The sequence below is a fragment of the Erithacus rubecula genome (genome assembly GCF_903797595.1).
Source record: "Erithacus rubecula genome assembly, contig: scaffold_364_arrow_ctg1, whole genome shotgun sequence".
Classification (NCBI taxonomy): Eukaryota; Metazoa; Chordata; class Aves; order Passeriformes; family Muscicapidae; genus Erithacus; species Erithacus rubecula.
The window spans coordinates 60,613-63,114 of NW_027635968.1; the positions used below are offsets into that span (position 1 = coordinate 60,613).

The 2,502-nt window shown below is 50.8% G+C and overlaps 1 protein-coding gene across 1 annotated transcript; it reads left to right on the forward strand.

Annotated features, from left to right (window-relative positions):
- Positions 1 to 285: 285 nt before the first annotated feature.
- LOC306816109 (olfactory receptor 14J1-like) lies at positions 286 to 2,195 on the forward strand (the record flags this gene model as incomplete). Its single annotated transcript, XM_079332598.1, has 2 exons — positions 286 to 473; positions 1,240 to 2,195. Exon 2 carries the CDS (start codon positions 1,263 to 1,265, stop codon positions 2,193 to 2,195), a length of 933 nt encoding a protein of 310 aa, XP_079188724.1. The 5' UTR covers positions 286 to 473; positions 1,240 to 1,262.
- Positions 2,196 to 2,502: the final 307 nt, after the last annotated feature.

Genomic DNA, 2,502 nt, shown 5'->3' on the forward strand with positions numbered 1-2,502 from the left:
CCAGGGCACACTCATATCCCTCAGTGCAATCCATTAAAACTTCAAGAAACTTTGGAGTTGCAATTGATCATAGAGTTGTTGAGAATTTTTTGGGACACTCGCTCAGGGATTGAGTCTGATGTAAACAGCACCAAATCCCTGAGAGAGCCATTAAAGTCCTTGTGCTGCCTCTGTGCTGCTGAGCTGGGCCAGACTCCTGGCACAGAGGAAGATCCTGCAACCAAGAAGACCTTCAAAAAGACATTTCTGCTGAAGAGCAGCTCCCTGCTGGGCTGGGGCTCTGCCTGCAGCCACCCCAGGCACAGCATAGAGGCACAGAGAGCTTCAATCAGTCAGGGCTGGGAAGATGCTCACAAGTGACTGGGGCAGAATCACTCCCAGCCTTTGACACAGGAAGCCTCTGGCTGCAGGACAATGCAGCTGCAGCTCCTGGAGAGATCTAAAGCTGGAACATCCCAATGCCTACAGACTCTGTGAGTACATTCTCTGATCTCTCTTGTCTAGAGCAGACAGGGGTGCCCAGGGCTGTCCTGCGGAGCAGGGTGCTGCAGCCCAGGGCACTGTGCTGTGGCAGGGACTCTGCTGCCTGCCAGGGACAGCTCTCACGCAGCCCTGGGAGCTGCTCACAACACTGGGGAACAAGATCTGGGTGGAAGGATAGAGCCACTATGGATTGGAATTGTTTTTATGTGGTGAGAACGCTGCCATGGTCAGGACTTCTCCCACCTTGACATATAACTCCAGAACACTTCCAAGGTGATTTTACAGGGAGCAGAGCATGGCAGGGGTTATATAAAAAGGAAAATCCCCTTTCTTAATCTACTGCTCTGAACTGCCTGAATAGAAAATTGTGCAATGATATTAATCTCTGAGTTTAGTTTGGAGAAAATATATATTATCTCAGATCCCACTAAACCAGGCATTGCAGCATCAGTGCTGCTTTTCCAGACTCCTCAGGGTTGCTGTGACATTGCCATCAGAACCTGCAGAGGCAGAGCTGGCCCAGGGCAGTGCCCTGTGCTGAGAGAGATCTGCAGGGCAGAGCTGAGCCCCCAGGGCTGGGTTGGGCTCTGGCAGCACTGGCAGGGCTCAGCCCTGGGCTCAGAGAAGCAGCTGCTGGCAGGGACAGCTCCAGGCAGCAGAGCCCTGGGCAGGCAGTGGGGGAAAGTGCCACCAAATTGTGCTGGGATATATAAATTCCTCTGAAAACAGAACTATTCCATGATTACTTTTTTACAGATCCCCATTCCAAGACACTGCAAATGTCCAACAGCAGCTCCATCAGCCACTTCCTCCTGCTGCCATTGGCAGACACGCGGCAGCTGCAGCTCCTGCACTTCTGCCTCTTCCTGGGCATCTCCCTGGCTGCCCTCCTGGGCAATGGCCTCATCATCAGCGCCGTAGCCTGCGGCCACCACCTGCACACCCCCATGTTCTTCTTCATGCTCAACCTGGCCCTCACCGACCTGGGCTGCATCTGCACCACTGTGCCCAAAGCCATGCACAATTCCCTCTGGGACACCAGGAGCATCTCCTATGCTGGATGTGCTGCTCAGGTCTTTTTCTTTGTGTTTTTCATTTCAGCAGAGTATTTTCTCCTGACCATCATGTGTTACGACCGCTACGTGTCCATCTGCAAACCCCTGCACTACGGAACCCTCCTGGGCAGCAGCGCTTGTGCCCACATGGCAGCAGCTGCCTGGGCCAGTGCCTTTCTCTATTCACTGCTGCACACAGTCATTACATTTTCTGTGCCCCTGTGCCAGGGCAATGTCCTGGGCCAGTTCTTCTGTGAAATCCCACACATCCTCAAGCTCTCCTGCGCACACTCCCACTTCAGGGAACTTGGGCTTCTTGCTGTTTCTGGCTGTTTAGTATTTGGTTGTTTTGTGTTCATTGTTTTCTCCTATGTGCAGATCTTCAGGGCTGTGCTGAGAATCCCCTCTGAGCAGGGACGGCACAAAGCCTTTTCCACCTGCCTCCCTCACCTGGCCATGGTCTCCCTGTTTGTCAGCACTGACATATTTTCCTATCTTAAGCCCCCCTCAATCTCCTCCCCATCCCTGGATCTGTCACTCTCTGTTCTGTACTCAGTGGTGCCTCCAGCCCTGAACCCCCTCATCTACAGCCTGAGGAACCAGGAGCTCAAGGATGGCTTGAGGAAAATCATCATGAATGCTTCTCAGAAAAAATAAACTCTCATTCTCCTGTATCACTTTTATAATATTACTCATTAATCCACACTCTATGTCCTGTGGTTTTGTTTTGGTTATTTTTTGCTGGCACAGGTATGACACATTTTAGAATTTTTTCACAAGAAAATCTTTATCTTTACCGTTTTTAATTCAGTATTTGCATTCCTAGTGTGAACCATAGAGTATATAAGCCTGGAATTGTACTACACATGTGCTTACACAAAATAAATAATTTGGTATTGCTGTGTTTGCCTGACATCTTTCCTCCTTGGCTTCTCTGGAGCTGCAGGGTTGGTGCCTCTGTGCA